Source organism: Pholcus phalangioides, unplaced genomic scaffold (assembly GCF_987345545.1).
Source record: "Pholcus phalangioides strain wild (caught in Gottingen) unplaced genomic scaffold, Ppha-v1.0 ptg000008l_1, whole genome shotgun sequence".
Classification (NCBI taxonomy): Eukaryota; Metazoa; Arthropoda; class Arachnida; order Araneae; family Pholcidae; genus Pholcus; species Pholcus phalangioides.
In genome coordinates, this window is record NW_028301601.1 from 9,832,844 (window position 1) to 9,850,941 (window position 18,098).

The 18,098-nt window shown below is 33.5% G+C and overlaps 1 protein-coding gene across 2 annotated transcripts in view; it reads left to right on the top strand.

The window, feature by feature from the left end:
* LOC149083640 (E3 ubiquitin-protein ligase LRSAM1-like) overlaps nucleotides 1-18,098 on the top strand; it is a 53,962-nt gene that overhangs the window by 14,791 nt on the left and 21,073 nt on the right. The window contains exons 7-16 of one of the 2 annotated variants that reach the window (XM_089234124.1): nucleotides 1,182-1,266; nucleotides 1,549-1,716; nucleotides 4,547-4,594; nucleotides 4,777-4,889; nucleotides 6,601-6,630; nucleotides 11,163-11,285; nucleotides 11,877-11,964; nucleotides 12,631-12,727; nucleotides 16,990-17,060; nucleotides 17,158-17,245. In XM_089234124.1, the coding sequence (XP_089090250.1) occupies nucleotides 1,182-1,266; nucleotides 1,549-1,716; nucleotides 4,547-4,594; nucleotides 4,777-4,889; nucleotides 6,601-6,630; nucleotides 11,163-11,285; nucleotides 11,877-11,964; nucleotides 12,631-12,727; nucleotides 16,990-17,060; nucleotides 17,158-17,245 (911 nt within the window). The remainder of the gene's footprint in view (nucleotides 1-1,181; nucleotides 1,267-1,548; nucleotides 1,717-4,546; nucleotides 4,595-4,776; nucleotides 4,890-6,600; nucleotides 6,631-11,162; nucleotides 11,286-11,876; nucleotides 11,965-12,630; nucleotides 12,728-16,989; nucleotides 17,061-17,157; nucleotides 17,246-18,098) is intronic. The other variant, XM_089234125.1, reaches the window with a different exon arrangement.

Below are 18,098 nucleotides of genomic sequence, written 5' to 3' on the forward strand. Positions count from 1 at the left end.
TTTTTTTAAAATCCTCCTCTAATTAACTCCCCACCTAATCCGACCTTCCTTTTGGTTACCTGATGCCAAAAGAAAGACATTTTAGATTTTTTGCAACACTAACTAAGCATGTTGAAATCATGTGCTTTCAAAAAATGATAGATGTCTCTAAACTGAAACGTGTGGGGAAAGTGAAAATAATTTTTTATTATATATTTCTCACCAAAAAAAAAAAAAAAAACCAGGAGAAGGACATTTATTAAAGCATTCACCTTTATTTCCCGGAATAAACCTAATTTGTGGATTAATTTACAATTCTGATTGATTTAAATGGAGGTTCAAGAAAAAGCTACATTCTTAATCTTCTCAACTCAAAATTTGAGTGGTGGTGACGGGTGTTATATGATTCAAACCAATGTTTTCAAAATGTTATGAATGGGAAATAAACCTTTGGAAAATATTCATTTGGCTATAAACTATTGATAAAAAATATTTAAAATTATAAAAAAAAAAAATATGAAAGTATACTAGTCCTATAAAAATATATATTACTAAAAAAAAGTAATATATTTTTGTTTTAGGATAGAAAGTTATCATTTTAAAATTTGAAAAATAGGCTGAAAACAGTTGAGAGAAGGACATGTTTGGGGCGTAGTAGTCCAAGTCGATGTTTAGAGGTGACGCGAGTTCGATAGCCGGTTCGCCGTTGTCAAAAACTTTCCTGACATAGGTAGGGGTACAATGGAAATGGTGACATGACCACGAAAAAATGCGACCACAGGGAGTCCCACATCGAGGGGTTAGTGCACAACCTCTCAATGAGTATGAAAACAGGCTGGCGTTTGGAATTGGCAATAAATTGTAGGTCCCAGTCTTATTAGCCCTGTGTGCAGAAAATTACTGTGGTGCGACAATCATAATCAGTGCTCAGTGAAGTGCATTTTCTTAACAAATGAAAATTTGTTCAAGCAAATTTTACAAATCTATTATGGAAAAATTAAAAACGGAATGGCACCTTTTCTCTCTCCAAAACTGTAATATAAATAGAAAGTGAGGAAATAATAATTATGCGCTTAATAAGTTAAATATAAACTGCTGGGGGCAGAATTTAGGCCAATTTCGGGAGAGTCACTCAAATGTGACTGAATAAGAACTACTTGTTTAAATTCTTTCTAACTTTTTTCATATGCTTTCTGTTCAAGGTGTTGTCTTTAGAAAACAACTGCCTAAAGAATTTGCCAGCATCTTTTTCTAGTCTGAGAAACTTACATACACTTAGCCTCAGAGGTATTATAATGGTCATTCTTCTCATATTTATTAGGATTCTTTTGCCTTATTGTGTAATCTTTATTTCATCTTGAAAATGAATCTGAAATATGTGCTGAAAGCATATGTATAAACTTAATTTTTTTAGAATCTTCAAAATAAAACAAATTTTCTTCTTTCTTAAATAAATTAAAATAAATGTGTTTTTTATTTGTTTCGAAATACATAGTTTTTCAATATATTTTTTACTTTATTGACCAGTGATTTTGCTGATGTTTTCTTGTATATTATATAATTTTACAGGGAATAAATTTGACAAGGTTCCACTTGTGATATGTACTCTTAGCTCAATAAAAAATCTGGACGTATCTTGCAACAAACGGATAAAAACCTTGCCTAAAGAACTGTCCAATATGATGTGCCTTGTAGATTTTCACTTTGATTTGTCTAATATCACATATCCACCTCCTGGTATGCTATTGTATTCAATATCTAGTATGTTAACGTAATTCTCCTGGTGCTTAATTAACTAAATACTATATATATATTTTATCCATACCAAACATTTTATTTTTCATGGTCTAATCTCAATAATCTGGTCTGTCTCAATAAATATAAATACAAGGCCACAACAGGCGAAATGCCCAACGAGGTGGCTGAAAAAAAAAATGCCCATAACAAATATGGATATCATATATTTCTCTAAAATGCAACAGCCCAATTAAAAGTGCAATTATATATAAACTAAAAACTATATATACAATTATAAAATATAATACACTGCCCATAAAAAATTAATGGCTGTCTCTTCTAAGAAGGGGTAGCTTCTCGATTCACCCCAATATGTTTATCGTATTTCTTTTCAAACATGTCAATTGTGTTAGAATTCATGACCCTCGGTGGTAAGCTATTTCATTTATTCACAATCCCATTAGAGAAAAATTCCCTGCGACACCACAACCTAGAGTTATTCCTTACCAAAAGCGATACTGGTGTCCCCTTGTTGAAGCAGTTGATTGACAATGTATTAACACTAGAACCGCGGAGTGGGTCAATTTGACCCAAATCAAAATTCGTTTTCATTTATCTCGAAAACTTATCAGCAGATGTTAAACAAATTTCGTGACTTTTCGTGATATGATATGAATATTAATTCATGAAAATTTTATTATCTTCCCATTTCGTGTTTCTGAGTTATAAGTACTTATACCTAGAACCGCGGTTTGGGTCATTTTGACCCAATGTACTATTCTATAGGAAAAAAAGGGTGTAGAATTTTCTTGGAAGTGTTACCCTTTCTAAAAAGTATTTCTAAATTAAGATAGTGAAGAATAAAGGTCTTTCAAGGTCAAAGCCAATTCATTGTCAGAGCAGATTTTTTTTTTCAATGGAAGAATGGCACACACACACACAAGTAGAGCTAAATATTTTTTTTCCTTTGTAAACTTGATTACCTGGAATTCTGACGGGACTCAGTAAAGATTTTGGGAGTGTAAAAAAATTTAACTCTAGAAAAAACGTGTAGGTGAAATTTCTGGTGGCAAACGATGTCACAGTGGATTTTCAAATCTCGGGAAGTATCAGCATCCAACGAATCTCTCTTTCAGAGCACATAGAGATGCAACTGATCAAGCCATTTGAGAGCAAGGGCAGAAATGCTTCAACCGACACTTTTTTCACTACACTGAAGCTGGCTCAAATGCTAAAAGCCAAAAAATACGAGCTTAGTAGAGACGGTGAGACGAAATCAAAGAGCAATATTATCTGACACAATAAATATAGTGAAACAACAGTTGTATGGAACAATGATGCCACAATGACAATTTATCAAGGAAAGAACGATACAAGCTTTTCATTATTCAGCACGCTTCATCTGGCAGTCGATATTGGCAGTAGTAGTCCCAAAAAACTTCCACACACACACAAACTATTTCACACTACAATTCAAAAGTGTAATGATCGTTGTTGTAGCGATCAAATGCCCAGAAAATATTCGGGGAGGATGGCATTATATGCGTTTTCTGCAACATCCTGGATCTCACTATAAAAAATTCCTGTATTTTGTAGAGCAGTACAGAAGGCCAGAACTATTTTTCGAAAGCAGTTTGTCTAAAATCTTTTTGAAGAGCTGCATTCATCATACACGTTGCCCTTGTGCAAAATGAAACGTTCGTGCGCTCTTGATCATGTAACTGTTCGTGAGTGATCAAAATAATAATAATAAGAGTAATAAATAAAAATAAATGAGTCTGATATCAGGTAACATAAAAATGTAGAAACAAAACTCTTAATTTTTGCATGGGTCTTACAACTTCAATATGTGATGAATGTGCAAGAATAATGAAAAAAAAAGTTGCTCAATCATCATAAATTTCACTTATCAGTAAGAAATGAATACTTATTTGACACTATCATATTATAGACTTTCTCATGCTTAATTTGACGTGCTTATTTTACATTTTTGTCATATTATGGGATTACTGAAAAATTTTTTGGACTGAATAGAGTAAATAATGTATACTAAATCATATTTTTACTGAATTACATAATTTTTTAGCTAATTTCAAAGCTCATTTTATATTCATAAACAAATATAATTTCCCATTATGAATATGCAATTGAACAACATTGAGTAACTGTAGGGGGGAAAAACCCCAGGAATCAAAAATAAATTCCTGTTTTCGCTATGAAACACCGTTTTTTCCAGTGTGGGTCAATTTGACCCAGTCCGCGGTTCTAGGTATACCGAAAGTGCCGCGGTTCTAGTGTTAATAACTCATGGTCCATTTTATCCATCCCATTAAAAATTTAAAAAAATTTTATCACATTCTTTTGTCACCTGCGTTTTTCCAATATAAACATATTCAAGAGCAGTTTGTGTACCAACCAGAGCATGCATAGCTCTTCTCTGCACCCTCGCCCATCAACCAAGTCTATATCCTGTAGGTAAGGGTCTCCAAACCCTTACGACATACTCCAGTGCAGAACGAACTAAGCCTCGGAAAAGTGGAAGAATCACTTCCAGGAGAAGGAATCTTCAAAACCAGACCTTTTAAGAACGAAACTGTTTTTTTTTTTTTTTGACCACCGCTAAACAGTATTCAGAAAACGTAATTTGCTCGTCAATAAGAATATCCAGACTGGTGATGCTAGTTGCATCCTGAATAATAACACCACTCAAATCATAAGTGAAACTTGGATTGTTTGAATCAAAATTAGCGACCATGGATCATTAATAGAATCTTATTAATTTTATAATTTTATTCTACTCTCCTAATTATTATATTTTCTGTTAAAACAGAGGTTACTACTCTGGGTACTGAAAGCATATTGAGGTTCCTTTGTGATGGTAAGACAATTTTTCATCATTTACATATAATTTAAAGCTTATTTTATTTCTTTAAAAACTCCAAAATATACTTCTAAATAATATTTGCGTAAAGTATCTGGGGTTGAATTTGTTATGTAGTTTTTTCTTGTCCCATCTGAAATTTTCTTATCATAAATTAATTTCTTTATCCATGCTTACAGAATCTGGAAGAAACTATGTTCCTTCACAGCCTGTTCTCACTCCAGATTCTCCAGACAGTACTCATTTGTCAACAACTTCAAAGGGGCCTTCATGGGAAAATTCGCCAATTCTTGTAACTTATTAATTTTTGCTCATGTACAATTTTTTCTATACTTGTCTTAAATATATTTTCTATTGGATTCTTTTTAAGTTGAATAATTGGATTCTTTTAAGTTAAAAAGACTATTTCTTGGAAAATTAACTTGTGCTAGGATTTTTCTTATTTGCAATCATATTCTCTGTAGGCTTCAATACAGCCTTTAAAAAATTGTTTGTGATTAATATATTATTTTTGCCAAACAAAGAGAGAGATAAAAGTACCTAATGGGTTTCATCACTATTCAAATATGTTTTCTTTTCTTCTGACAGGGAAAAAAGCTAGTTCATGTAACTGTAACTTTTTGAAAAAATTGGATATTCAACAATGTTTTTATTTAATTTTATATTTTTTTCAACTGGGTTATTGTTATCAACTATCTTGTGATAAGAAATGGTTAATATCAGAATCTCAACAATAACATTTTTAGTGCCAGTTTTCGTTCTTTATGCCTTAAATATGTGTTTTTTTTTCATTTGAGGAAAAAAAATCCAATTAGAAAATTTCTATATTGGGCAAAAACTTATGCAAAAATGTTGGGTGCAAATGATGCACTCATTACTTAGTGGAAAATCATTGGGCAATCAAGAAGATACATACTGATCATTTATTGCTGATAAAAATGAAATTATTTATATTAGGATTTTAGTGAAAAAATTACGGTTATCGATGTAAAAAGCTTTTGTTATTAAGCTGAAGTTTGCCATAATGGTTTAAAGTACACATAAGTGAGAAAAAAAATCATCTGTTAGCAATACATGTGTTTTTATACACAAAATATTTTGCACATATTTGTGTTCATAACACCATTTTGTTCATATGTATGTGTGATCAAAACATTTTTGCCAGAAATTTTCTCTAAGTTGCTCAGGGTCTTGATTATAGTTCATAAACTTAACAGTAAATCCAATCATTTCTGTAATTGAAACTACTTTTCTTCCCTTTTTTAATTCCTTCAAACATCGTAATTTCATGATTAGGGATGAAATCTGTATGCCTTTTTTTTTCCTCTAATGCAACTTAGTCCTTATGGAGCAAGAACATAAAATTTCTCATGGAAAATATTTCAGGTTTGTACTTCGTGTACCACACTATAGGCTAGGCACATACTAAAAAAAAAGACAAATATATTCATAAATAAATTTAAAAAGAAAAGGAGTCAGTTTATATTTGTTTGCTTTTCAATGCCAAATACAGCTGAAAATAAATCTGATGGTTAATTCTTTCAGATTAATAATCTTTAAAATCAATATTTGACCATATGTAATGTTTTTGGGTTCAAATGGTATTTTTTTGAGGAATCTAATTATTAAAAACTGCATGTTCTATATTTTATTTCTTATGCTAAATCATACTTTTCCTATGGCATTAAAAATTCACATAGATGAAAGATATTAATATTTTGAGCACATTGTTTATATATATGTTCAAGCAATGTGTTTGGAATTGGTGTGATGTAACCATTCTAATTCACTTTGATATTTACGAGTAGTTTGTTTTTGTTATGTTTTTTTCTTGACAATGAGTGTGTGGATGAATCATTTTATTTCTTTTAAAAATGCTTTATAAATGTAATTTGTAAATGTAAAGCATAGGGAGATTTTGGCATTGCATAAAGCTCAAATTCATGCTTAATTTTTTCACTGTGTGCACTTTATAGTTAATGAGATTTTGTTTGATTTTGTAGGAAACATATCGCAAGTATGCAAGATCCAAGGCATGTAGAAGCTTTATCTGTGCATTTTTTTTTTTTCATTTTGCTCAATTTTTTATTTTCATCGCATGTTGGTTTGCATAAATTTATGTTCATGCACAACTCTAATTTAAATGCTGAGATTATAAGATAGCTTGCCGTGCTGTATGATTCAATTCAATTGGTGCGCTCTGGAAGAAAATTTCTAATTAACAAAAATACTTTGAGCCATTAATTACAGCAGACAAAGTCTGAAGATATTTTTATCAACCTATACTTTTCCTTGCTGTTCAGTTAGAATGATTTTGATTTCATAATGACACAGAGGTCCTCTGTTGTGGATTATGCATCCTTCATCTCCCTTGAACAGTATCCACCCTAAATTATGACATGGAATCTCTCTGTGTCATAGCAATTGAAAAACATGTAATACATATGTTATTTTTGGATACATATGTGCTTCACTGATCTGAGTAATTGTGTTTCATATTTGAGATCGCATGTTTCGGTTGGCATAAATTTGCTGAGCACTAAAGTATTTAAACTATGTTTGTTTTTTCACCATTAAAGTGCTGCTTTAAAAGCTAAAACAAAATTTTAATACAACTTCTCTGTAGGATCGCTATTACGCAATGAAATCATCCGAAGTCTAAATGTACTTCATGTGGATTTGCAGTTTTATACATTTGAATTCTTCTAAAGAAAGTTGGCCAGAATTTAAGTTTTTTTCCTACTAGTTTATTGGGTTGTCTTGTGTTTCCCATTTATATCCTGTATGTATATTAGCGCTGGACAAACCACAGAAAATTTACATGTCCAGTGGGGGCATGTAACTTAAAATTATAGATGCACGAATTGATATTTTACATGTCTGGAAAAAATATTATTACGGGATTTACTAAAACTTAAAAAAAATTTGTGAACATAAAAATTATCAAAGTGATATTTTTCTTCAATAATCAGAATTTTCAAAGAAGTACAAAAATTTAAAAGGTTTTTGGTCACCAAATGAAAATCTAAAATAAGTTAAAACAATAATTATAATTTCCAATGCTGTTGCATCAGAAAAGAAGTCGCCAAGTTACAATCCAGCTCACTTATAGAATCATTGCTGACTTATGGTATGGTTCAACCCTTATGTATACACATAATTACAAGAGTTTTTCAGAAAGTAATTGCACTTATAAATACAAAGGCCACAGCAAGTGAATTGCCCATCAAGGTCGCTGTAAATAGATGCACACAAAAATATGGTTGTCATTGAATATAACCAAAATACAGCAACTCAATATAAAAGCATATATCATGAAAGTAAAAACATAGAATTCAAACAGTGATGTATTGCTTACTTTGACAATGCTGACTTTGACCATGATCCTTTAGATATTTTCCCATGGTCTTTTGTCCTTGCTACTGGGATTCTGGCTGGAGTAACAAGAGTTTACCATGGTAGCAGTGATTCAGAATACTGCCAATATTGAAGTTTCTTCTGTGATATATTTCCTCAAATGTGTTAGAACTTAACCAATGCCTACCTACAATGAAATTATCTCAGTTTATGTGAGCCAAATAGACACAATACAACAATGTGGTGCTGTGTATTCTTTGTAGTGTATTCTATGTGCTGTGTGCTGTAGTGTGTGCTGTGTATTCTATGGGGTCCAAGCAACAATCTTTAGCCATGTTGCTAAAGATTATTGATGATATATTCATCAAAAGTAAAAAAATGCAAAACCTTCATTTTAGTAAATAATTCATTTCTGGAACATGATTTATATTTTCTGGGATGAGAGTGGCATTTTTCTGATTGGTTTTCTGCCTCCCAGCACCACAATCAGTGCAGCTGCATATTTGCAAACCTCTCAATACCTGTGATGAGCTGTTCAAAAAAAAAACAAAAAAAAACACACAAACACATAGAGTAATGTTGACATGTGATGCCTTCCTGCTAAGGCTCGCACAGCTAATGTCAGAATGTCACAATGCACTCTTGATAATAGAGCTTCCATAATTAAAAGACCCTATTTTAAAGTAGCCTACAGGCAAAACCCAGTCATCAGAAAAGTGTGAACTTTTTTGGAGGACTATGAAGTGATGAGAATTTGTTTCAGGGGGAAAAATTATTTGCAAATGTCACCACCAGAGGGCGTTTCACTTTGAATACCTGTAGTAAACGTGTAAATTTATGTGATGTCACGCAGCAGCTGTTATAAAACCTAGAAACATTCGCGGAGATCTTGTTTCTCAATGTGTTTGCTGCTCACAATGACGATAAGTTTACGAGATTGCGCTTTCTTGGTCAAATTGTTTCACCAAACAGCAATTCCTCAGTAACTAAACTACGGAAATATCAGACTTGGAAGAGGATTCGAAAAGGTCCAATGAATGTTAAAACCTTCGGAGTACGATAAAATTTGAAACCACAGTATCGTTGGCTGTTCGTCCTGGAAGAGGAAGAAAACCTGTTTCCATAGAAGCAGTGCAGGAGGTTTTGCTTCAGGTGGAAGAGGACAGAGCTTCAAATTCTTGTGGTAGCACTAGTGTCAGTCATGTAGCACAGGCGTTGGATAGGCCACGTTCAACTGTCCATAAGGTCATATGGAATATCTTCCGATATTATCCGTACAAACTTTCACTTGTGCAGCGGTTGCTTCCACATTATTATGACGCCCGACTCCGGTTCTCACTGCAGTTTTTAGCTCGCATTTTGAGGTCGATTCAGAATGGCCTTCGAATATCCTCTGGACGGCCAAAGTGCATTTTCACTTGGATGGTGCAATCAATACAACTGCCGAATTCGGGAACCAGAAAACATGCATGCTATCTTAGAGGTTCCGTTGCATTCATCAAAAGTGAAGGTATGGTGGGGATTTACTGCGTCATTTATTCCCTGTCCCTACTTCTATGAGGAGTTACCCTCTACAGGTCCAGTGACATGTTCGATCACTGGGAAGTGATAGGCATTGCTGTTACAGAACAAAATTGTTCTGGCTCTGCAAGCACATCAATTTCTTGCAGACACAACCTTTATGCAAGACGGAACTCCTCCACACATTGCATTGTGTGTTAAGAATGTTCTTGAAACACATTTTACAGAAGAACATGTCATCAGCCGGCACTTCCCTAATTTATGGCCTCCCCGGACCTCAATCCATGCTATGTTTGAATCTGGGGGCATTTGAAACGTTTGGTAGATCGTGACAATCCAAGAACTTTACCTGACCTTAAAGGCAGCATTTCACTCCACATGCTGAATATTTCACTGCACACACTTCGGTCAGTTGTGGAGCATGCCATCTTGAGATTTCACATTGTATCTGAAAATGATGGCCATCATGCAGAACATGTTTTGTGGCAGTAACAATTGTAAAAGTGTTTAAAAATTGTTAAAATTATAAGCGTTTGCCTAAATGTGTCATTTCTTGATAAAATACCCTCTGGTGGCGACATGTGCATCTAATTATTTTTTTCCCGGAAACAAATTCCCATCACTTCATGAAGCCCTTCACAAAATTTCACTATTTTCTGATGACCGGTTTCGTCTTTTCTTTCTCTCTTTAAAATTGAGCACCACTCAGGTCTATCACCATGTATGGGCGATTTACTACCTAGTGACTTGTTCCGGAAGTGTAACTGTGTGTGTACCTAACATGTCTGAGTTCATATGTAGTGTTGTGTAATTTTTTATTGCTGCCATCCATATTTCAGAATTGAAGTGAGTGATGTGTTATGATTGAAATAAATTTATACTGTTTGTAGGGACTGGTTTTGCCTGTAGGCTACTTTAAAATAGGGTTTTTTAATTATGGGTGCCCTGTATTTAAGTAGCAAGTATTGACTACACAGTCAGAATTTTGTGGCCAGTGACTTCCTGTTGTTTCTTCAACTGGGAAAACATCTTGGGGAACAGACAACACGTTTGTGATAATGAAGCGATAAAAAATAAAGTTACAATATAGTCCCCTTTGGTAGCTGGCGGAAGACGCTGAAGAACTGCAACTAGTACCCAGACCAAATAAACTAAATAAATAAATTTTAAGACTGGTAGCAGTTACATAGAAAAATAACTCATCAACTAGTGAATAATTTGCAGTAGGCATTTTGTTGAGAAAAGAAATGCTGCGACTCTAAATAACAGCCATTGTATATTAACTTTTTGAATACTCAACACCCCTAGTGTTTATTTGCTTTCTACATAAAATTATAACCTGAATCAAATATGTTGACTTTCAACTTTCATAACTTTTCATAATGTAAATGAGAAAAGTTATGAAAGTTTCTTGTTTGAGAGTTCCACCAGTACACAACAATGAACATAACAAGTTTGAAATCTACAACTTTTCATGATGGTGAGTGAGTTATTCTGATTGAAACTTGTATTTTATGTTAAAAATAGAAAAATATATGTTTAAATAAAAAGATCTGAAACATAAGACAACACAATGCACTGATGGAACTGTCATACTAGTTAAATCGTTCCAGTTTTAAAAAAAAATTTAGCATATCTTTCTTTGAGAAAAATTTTAAAACATGAGTATTGTTATTTGTCTCATTAGGAACAAAGGCATAAGGAATTGATGCAAATGGAGCTGCTCATGAAAGAAACTGACGATCTTCAAGCTCAGTTAGCTGCTGATGCCTTAACAAAACGGCAAAAATTGCTGGAAAATGTAGCGCTAGTTAGTGTGAACATTTTAAAAAATTTCTGAGTGTTCTGTTACAAACTAATTGTTTTCTTAAAATTAAATGAAATTTATATTGATATGAAAATTATGTAAATAGTTATTTATTATGTTTTATCATTTATGTCATTTAAATAATCAACAGCACATTTTGCAGTAAACCCCTCAAAATTACAACAGACTTGGCACGTTTGGCGACGGCTCGGATAAGTTGGCGATATCATGTCCCTAAAAGACCTTTCCAGAAACTTTTCTCTTGCTATACAAAAGCATCCCCAAATTAGAACTAGAAGAGATTTAGAGAAATTTTGAAGATGAGACCTGTCTTTGTTATTTTTAGATCATTCCTGTTTTTAGCATCTTTCTTTAAAAAGCGCTGATTGTGAGTGCAACTTGTTCTGTGAATAAATCTGTGACGTTCTGCATTTTTTTTCACCCTCTGCTTATTTGGAGGACTTGTGAAAGAAATTATCTGGAACAAAATCGTTGTGCCATATTATCATACTCTGTTTTTTTCATGAGTACAGATTAAAATTAATATTTGTAATATATTTGATATTTTATAAGAGCTGGCTATTTCTGTTGCAGGAGCAACTAAAACTTGATCAAGAAATCATTGAATTGCAAGGAAGAAAAGAAAAAGAAAAACAGAGGCTTTTGGCTGTACTTTCTAACAGTATGAATAGATTTTTTCTATGTCATAAATTAGGAAATAAATTTTGATATTGGCATATTGATATTGAGAAATTAAAATATTGACACAAATTTTATTTGTACTTCTAAATCTGTTTAACTAAATTTTGCATTTTATTGTATATGTATTAATGAGCATTTTTACTCATTAATAATGAACATTTTTAAACTATACACAAATTTAACTCATATGTGACAGCAATGATATCAGTGTTCATTGTTCTGGCAATCTGTAAGGATAATAAACTTGAACTGCTTCATTTCAAAAACAATTCAACTGCAGGGAAATAAAGAATGAATAAAAATAAAGTCTATTTATATGGCTTGTAGCGATTCATATGTTAATTGATGTTTTTTGATTGAAAAAAGTCCAGAACATATTCCAATGTTTTTTTTTTTTTTTTAATGTGTTAGTGATGGATGCCATCATTGTGGAATTTCTGAAATTTATTAACTTTGTAATTATATGGGTTAAGATAAATTACCTCTCAAATAGAGCCCATTTTTTGTCATCATTAGACTTCATCAACTTTTTTTAATTAATAAGTTTTTATTATTATTTTTTTAATCATTATAAGATTTTCATTTCAATTTGGAATTATTTAAGAATCTTCATTTCAATTTAATTATATACATGTGTTTCTTTTAGTTGAAGATCATTCAGGAAAATTAATTGAACAGTTGATGTGCCTCAATGAGAAAAACAAAAAAAGTGAAATCATCTTGGAGAGTTTAGAAAAAGACAGGTTAGTGTTTCATTTCAGAAAATATCCTATTTCCTATTTGGTTATGCATAACAGTTTTTCTTTGGTAGCTCTAAATTTAAAAATAATATATGTTTCAAGTGATTTATTGTGCATTATAAATTATTATAGTAATAATTTTTCTAGATACTATTTTTCAAAATTCATGAAAATATTCATTGCTTCATGTAATTAATTGGTTGTACAAAATTTCTGTACAAATATAAACATAGGTCACAACAGGCAAAATGCCCAACAAGATGGCTGGAAAAAAAGATGTCCATAACATAATATAGATGTCATATGTGTCTAAAATACAGCAATCCAATTAAAAACTTTTAGACTTCAACATGAGGCCCACTATACAGCTGTAGCTCCCCTATGCTTTGGTTTATACACCTTCTAATCATATTGGGATATTTTTTTAGTCATTCTGATTGCAAATCAGTGTTGAAAAAAATTGTATCATTTGTTTTTGTGAAAGCTATTTGATTGTCTCTGCAACAAAGGGAATCTTATTCAAAACATTCGTGTTGTTCACCAGATCTCTTCATTAATGAGCTCAGATGTGTGTGGAGTAGGAATAATAACAGAATAGAACCTCATTTGCAATATATATATAATTTTAATTATCACATGTCTTGATTTCCTAAGCTTATTTTCAAAATTAAAATCAAAAACTTCAGACTCAATTTTAACAGTTGCTATTTTTTAACTGACTTTATGAAACTTAGTTACAATATAAACGCATAATGTGAGATTGCTTATAATAAGATATACCATATTTTAATGATGAGTGTTGATATACGTGAAATCATGTTTGAAGGCTAGAGAGTGTAACGTGCAGAGAAGTGATATTGAAACCATATGGGTTGAACTTGAGAACAAAAGACGTCATAAGCTTATTGTTGGGGTTTGTTACAATCCACCGAATAGGGATCAAAACTATATCGCCAAAATGCATGATGAAATTTCCTACATGTGTAAGCGAAAGAGGGTTCTCATACTAGGGGATTTCAATTACCCGGGTATTGATTGGGAGAACCTTTCATCTGGAAATCAGTATGGAAGAGACTTTCCTAAGTTGGTGCTCGAAAATTTTTTGTATCAGCATGTATCAGAAGCCACTAGGGGTACTGCTATTTTGGATTTAGTTCTTACTAGTTCTGAGGATCTAGTTGAACATGTTTCGGTGGGGGAAGAGTTTTCTTCCAGTGATCATCGTATCGTCAGATTTCTCTGTAACTTTTCCTCGGGTAAGGTTGATAACAAAAGACTGGTTCCTTGTTTTCGGAGAACTAACTTTGATGTTTTGCGAAGAAGGTTAGCGGAAGTTTTCAAAGACCGGTTGGAATCAGTAGGGGTGGTAAGTCAATGGGAAGAATTTAGTACGAAGCTGTCCTCTGTTTTGCACGACGTCATACCCTTTGTTCGAAAAAAGCGTGTTTGTACATCACACCCTCTATGGTTCACGGATAGCGTGCGGAACCTTTATCTTGAAAAGAAAAGAGCATTCAGAGAGTATAAAAGTGGACGAGGTGACCTATCATTGTTTACTGATAAAAGAAGACTGTTGAAGAAAGCGATAAGGGATAGTAAAAAGCAAGTTGAATCTAGGTTGGCAGATAACATTGGCTCTGACCCAAAATCATTTTTTCGATACGTCAATAATGGATGTAAGGGGACAGTTGGCCCCCTCTCGATAGGAGGCTCAAAAGTAGAGAGCAATGTAGGCATGTGTAGTGCTTTCAATGACTTTTTCGCGTCGGTTTTTAATGGAGATAATGATATTCGATATACGGGTGTTGCATGGGGTAATAAAACGCTCAACGATATTCAAGTGGAAGACGTGGAGGTCCTAAATCTTCTAAGAAATGTATGTGCAAGCAAAGCACCAGGACCAGATGATATCTATCCCAGGGTTCTCAGGGAAGGTGCTAATGAATTGTTGGGGCCAGTCGCACAGATATACAGGAGTAGTGTTGCTGAGGGTATCGTCCCGAGAGATTGGAAACTGGCTAACGTTGTTCCGATATTTAAGAAGGGTAGTAGAGAAGTGGTGTCTAATTATCGTCCAGTGAGTTTGACGAGCTCCCTCTCGAAAATTTTGGAAATTATCATCAAAAGGCAGTTTGTGAAGTGGATAGACGAGAATAATGTATTGTCGGATAATCAGCATGGGTTCAGGAAGGGGAAGTCATGTGTAACTAACCTCCTTTGCTTCTATGATTACGTGACTAAGGCTTTGGGTAAGAGCAAAAATGTCGACGTTGTTTACCTTGATTTCCAGAAGGCATTCGATCGGGTCCAACATGGCAAACTCTTGAAGCGTTTACACGAGATTGGAATAGGGGGCAACTTGCTGAATTGGATAGAATCGTGGTTAAGAGATAGGTCGCAACGAGTTATGATGAACGAGGAATTCTCTGGTTGGACAGACGTCACAAGTGGAGTTCCTCAGGGAAGTGTCCTTGGCCCCATACTTTTTTCACTTTTTATCGATAAACTCGATCAGGGTATCGATGGAATTACTAGCAAATTCGCAGATGATGTGAAGCTAATGGGGGTAATCGGGAATGAAAGCGATAGGGAGTTGCTCCAGACCAACTTAAACAAGATTGCAGCATGGGCAAATGAATGGAGCATGACGTTTAGCGTAGATAAGTGCATGGTCGCTCATTTTGGTTCGAACAACCCACGGTTCTCTTACGAGTTGAATGGTGTCACTATCCCGGATGCAACTAGAGTCACCGATTTGGGAATTCTCATTGACGAGCGACTTAAGTTTTCTGAACATTGTTCAGCGGTTGTCAAAAAAACGAATAGAATGCTTGGTCTCATTTTCAAAAAGGTCTCTTTGCGTTCTCCTAAAGTCATTCTTCCGCTTTTTCGAGGCTTAGTTCGTCCTGGACTGGAGTATGCTGTAAGGTTTTGGAGACCATACCTACAGAGGGACATAGACTTGGTTGAAGGGGTGCAGAGAAGAGCTACGCGTGTCCTTATTGGCACACAGGGATTGAGTTATGAAGAAAGACTTCATTTTTTGAATATGTTTACATTGGATGAACGCAGGTGTCGAGGAGATATGATCGAAGTGTTCAAAATTTTCAATGGGATGGATAGGATGGACCATGAACTTTTAGTACACCACCAATCGACTGCTTTTACAAGGGGACACCAGTATCGATTGGTGAGGGACAATGCAAGGTTATGGTGTCGCAGGGAATTTTTCTCCAATAGGGTTGTTAATAAATGGAATAGCTTACCCCCGGAGGTAGTAAATTGTAACACAATTGACACGTTTAAAAAGAAATACGATAAACATGTTGGGGTAAATCGAGAAGCTATCCATTCTTAGAATAAGACAACCATAAGTATTCTTTATGGGCATTGTATAATATTTTATCATGTGTATATATTGTTTGTAATTTGTGTTAATTGCATTTTTAATTGGGTTGCTGTATTTTTGAAACATATGACAACCATATTTTTATGGGCATCTTTTTATCAGCCACCTCGTTGGGCATTTTGCCTGTTGTGGCGTTGTATTTGTATTTGTATATTTGTATTTGTATTTAACATGTATAAGAACACCCCCTTTTGCCAAAAATTGGGAGGATTCTTATACATGGATAGTGTTATAGATATTGACCAATTACTCAATTCTGTAAAACTCAAATCTTCATAACTTACAACAACCGCAAGCCGCACATTCGTCAAACAATTATGGTGGCGTGGAACTACTTTCATGAACGATAAGCTGATATAAACAGTAAATGATGTAACATACTTTCTCTAATGATTTAATTAAAAGAAAAAAACGAGGAATTGAAAACAAAATTTAAAATACATTAGTTAATTTAATTCTTCCTGAAGATCTACAATCCATATATGGCTCTGCTTATAGTTCTCTACATATTATCTCTTATATGACTGTTATATATATACCTGAATCAAAAAAAAAAATCTTTGATTAAAACTTTTTTCCAAATCGTAAGCCCAAAAAATCAAGGAATTCGTTATACATTAAAATAAGGTAATTTCTGTTGAAAATAAAAATGTGAAGATTTCTCTAATTGAGATTTCTTTTTCAATAGTATGTTTCATAGAATATTTCATACGTTAAACAATGAGTGTTTCTATTGTTTTCATTGATTGAAGAAAGTGGGTATGAACTGTGATTATGATACATGAATATATGTCTCAATATGAAATGTGAGTTATTTGTATTTATTTACTTGTTAATATGTGATTTATTTTTTAAGGATCGAAACAGAAGAGATGTTTACAATCAAACAAGAAGAGCTAGAAGATCTCAGGAAAAATGAAATTTTAGGTGTGTGTGTGTGTAAAACATGCCTTTTAATTTTTTAGGAATCATTAAGTAGCTATCTAAAACAATCTAACAAAGTGATTAATCTGCCAACTTCCAGATTCTATGAAGAATATGTTAGAAGCTGAAGAGAGACAGAGAGTTTATGAAGCAGTAAAGCTAGAATCAACTAGAAAGCGCCATAGCAGGTCAGTGCTGTTATTCACTTATCTGGGATTCCATTTTTTTTTTAAATTTTTGATAGATTTCACCTACCACTGAGGCAGGAAAAAAAATTATTTATCAGAACAACCCAAATCGCTTTTGCGTAATTATGATGAACAGCAAAGTCCTGTATCCAGAGTTATCAAATGCTGAAGCTGAATTGAAACCGATATCTAAAGTACAGAAAAATACAACAACACTTTAAAGAACTCTAAATGAAAATGAATACAAGGCATAGCCAGAAATTTCTTTTGGAGGAAGGGAGCAAAGTTCAAGTGACAGAACAATAGACTTAATCATGTTACTCCATAAAAATTAGCCATTTTCCAACATTTTGGGAGTGGGGTGCCGGACCCCAGTCCCCCCTCTCATTATGCCTTGAAAGAATACATTATAGCAGAGTGTTTCTCAAAGTGTGCATCGTGACTTCTAGCGCATCACCAACTTTTGTCAAGGGCATCACTGTGAGCTAGAAGTATTGATTTGTGTGCTTATTTATGCTTTGAAGTGGTTCTTTACAGGTGAAAATATTTGCACTAAACTATTTTAATGAGTCGCAGATGAAGTAAATTGTGGGCAAAGGAGCTGCAACAGACAGAAGTTTGAGAACCAATTCATTTTAGTAAAAATTAAGATGTTCCTATTTAGACAACAGACTTTTTTTATTATATTTTATAATCACAAGTATTTTGTTCATTAAAACTTACGTCATGGCCATTATTATTTTTGATTAACAGCATTTTGAACCTCTTCATTTTCAAGTTGTCTATGACTCCTCTGGGTTCTCTTAAATATAGTCAAATATAGATTTCTTGCTCTGCCATGGGGAAAGTGAAG